Genomic DNA, 2,353 nt, shown 5'->3' with positions numbered 1-2,353 from the left:
AGGCGTAAATTTTTCCCTGTTGGTCACGTAATTAACAGAGAAAATTATCTGTGTCGCGCATCACACCAGCATGCTTGCACTGTCGCCTTTTGTGTTACTGGCGATCTATCTGTCGGTTCCATTTCCTCTCCTGCAGCAATTGATTTAACTGCTATTTCGCAGGATCAACCACCTTTAGAGGAGTTGGATTTAATTTCGCCTAGGTTCATTAACTGTGAGTTTTGCTTCCCTACAGTGGAAGGCTCTATACTTTGTGACGTATCCACCTTCACGCATGCACTTTGATTTTGCTCATTTTGAGTATTTTTTCTCTTTTTTCCCTTTTGGTAAATTTCTTGTGTATGTTGTAAATTTTGCCATTTTTATTATATTGTGTGCTATTTGGTTATCTGGTATCCACCTTGAGTTTTATAGTGACTACAGGGAATTTTGTGTCGTGCTTCGCACTGGGGCGGAGCTCTGTAGTGATCCTATATAACGGTGCGCGCACGCGCACCGTCCATTTCTATTTCGCGCGTGCGGTGTTGGTGCTTTCACCAAGGCAGAGAGGAGGGGCCCTCTCGCGCATGCGCGAAGCACCGGAAGTAGGACCATTTGCCTACGTGGCAGTTAGCCGAGGCAGGGGGATCGTAGGACGTTGACCACTAGCGTCCAGCAGCAGTCACTGACTTGAGACAAAGCGACCGAAGGCAACGGACGTATATTTTCTCGCTGTCCATTTTTGATAGCAGTCGGCCGAAGGCTTTAACCAAATTGTTGCAGACAACATCATCTCCCTGTTCTGGACGCCATCTTTGACCAGTGTCGTTAGCATTTGAACTTTGTAAATTCTACAGCGATAACGTTCAGCTCTGACACATCTATACCAAAGGGATACCCAGATATACCACTTATTTGTTACTGTCATAAGAGAATAAAGTAGATATATATATTTTACGTCTGCGTCTTGTTGTTTCTGACTGGTAGAGAATCTGGATATTAAAGCAACGGAAAGTGATTGCTTCTCGCACCCCCAAAAGGTCCAGAGAAGATATTCACACTGACGTTACACATTGCTTACAAATTGATGTAGTGAAAATAAATCTTTAATTTATTACAAAACAACTTATGTATTTATTAATACATCCACGCATCCACTACATTTGGTGACCCCGTAAAACGAATCGCGCCTTCCCCGGAACCAGCTTCATCAACCGCGTCGAAGAATTACAGTTTGCACATCACCAGCAACGAAGCAACTGAAAATACTGACGAAAACAATGAATCTCCCGGAACAAAATCCAGCGGCCAACATCGACACGGCATTCCAAGCGGCGATCTCGTTAAAAATTCCACCATTCTGGACCCACGACCCGACATTGTGGTTTCACCATATAGAGGCACAGTTTGCCTCTCACAGAATATTGAGCGATGCGGCTCGACTTTCTCACGTTATCGGTTCTCTGTCACCAGAAATAACGAACGTAATACGTGACCTTATCATGGCACCACCCGGTTCTGTTTCATATGAAGTTTTTAAAACCACGTTAATAAACAGAACCTCAGAATCCCAACAAAAAAGACTTCACCAGCTTCTGATGTCGGAAGAATTGGGTGACAAAACGCCGTCCCAGCTTCTTCGGAGAATGAAACAGCTTCTCGGAGATGAGACGCTCCCAGAAAAAATTTTCAAGCAACTTTTTCTCCAGCGTCTGCCCTCCAATACCCAGGTTGTTCTCGCGTCTACCAGAGAAAACACATCCCTTGAAGAACTGGCGGAGCTAGCTGACAAAATAGCTGAAGTACCGCACAAATATCCAACGGTATCGACAGTGACGCCAGCCGCTCCCAGTACCAATCCTTTCCGTGCACAAACCAGTTCTTCCGAGATTTCGGATTTGTGTGCATTAATGACGCAGCAAGCTGCGCAAATACAAATCCTCAGAGCCCAAATACAAGCCCTAAAGTTTAGTCCCCAGCGTCGAAGCACCAGCCGATCTCGACGAGATGGCAGACGGTCCCGAAGCCCCAGTGCTACCCGCAACTCACATGACACGTGTTGGTACCACCGAACATTCGGAACATGGGCACAAAAATGTACGGTACCGTGCTCGTTTTCCTCACCCAGTTCGGGAAACGGCACAGCCAGGAATTGAACGCGACGGAAGTTCCTGGTTCGCACCCACACAGTCGCCTGTTTTTCGTTTGCGATCGTGTAACAGGCACGCGTTTCCTGGTTGACACCGGTGCGGAAGTCAGCATCATCCCAGTCTCCAACACTTCTGGAAAAAGAAAAGAGACATCAGTCTGTCTTCAGGCAGTCAACCATTCACCCATTCCAACCTACGGTGAACAGTCCCTAACATTAAACATA

General features: G+C 46.2%; 1 protein-coding gene across 1 annotated transcript; it reads left to right on the top strand.

Moving 5' to 3' along the window:
- The first annotated feature begins 1,259 nt into the window (after nucleotides 1-1,259).
- Nucleotides 1,260-2,135, top strand: LOC115212157. Its single transcript, XM_029780997.1, has one exon. It carries the CDS (start codon nucleotides 1,260-1,262, stop codon nucleotides 2,133-2,135), a length of 876 nt encoding a protein of 291 aa, XP_029636857.1.
- The last annotated feature ends 218 nt before the right edge of the window (nucleotides 2,136-2,353 follow it).

This window comes from Octopus sinensis, linkage group LG5, assembly GCF_006345805.1.
Source record: "Octopus sinensis linkage group LG5, ASM634580v1, whole genome shotgun sequence".
NCBI lineage: Eukaryota > Metazoa > Mollusca > Cephalopoda > Octopoda > Octopodidae > Octopus > Octopus sinensis.
The sequence above is the reverse complement of the archived record's forward strand: the minus strand, read 5'-3'. Positions and strand labels throughout refer to the sequence as shown.

Bases quoted from the DNA above. Each gene is read 5' to 3' on its own strand.
- LOC115212157 (XM_029780997.1), top strand. From the start codon at position 1,260: ATGAATCTCCCGGAACAAAATCCAGCGGCCAACATCGACACGGCATTC.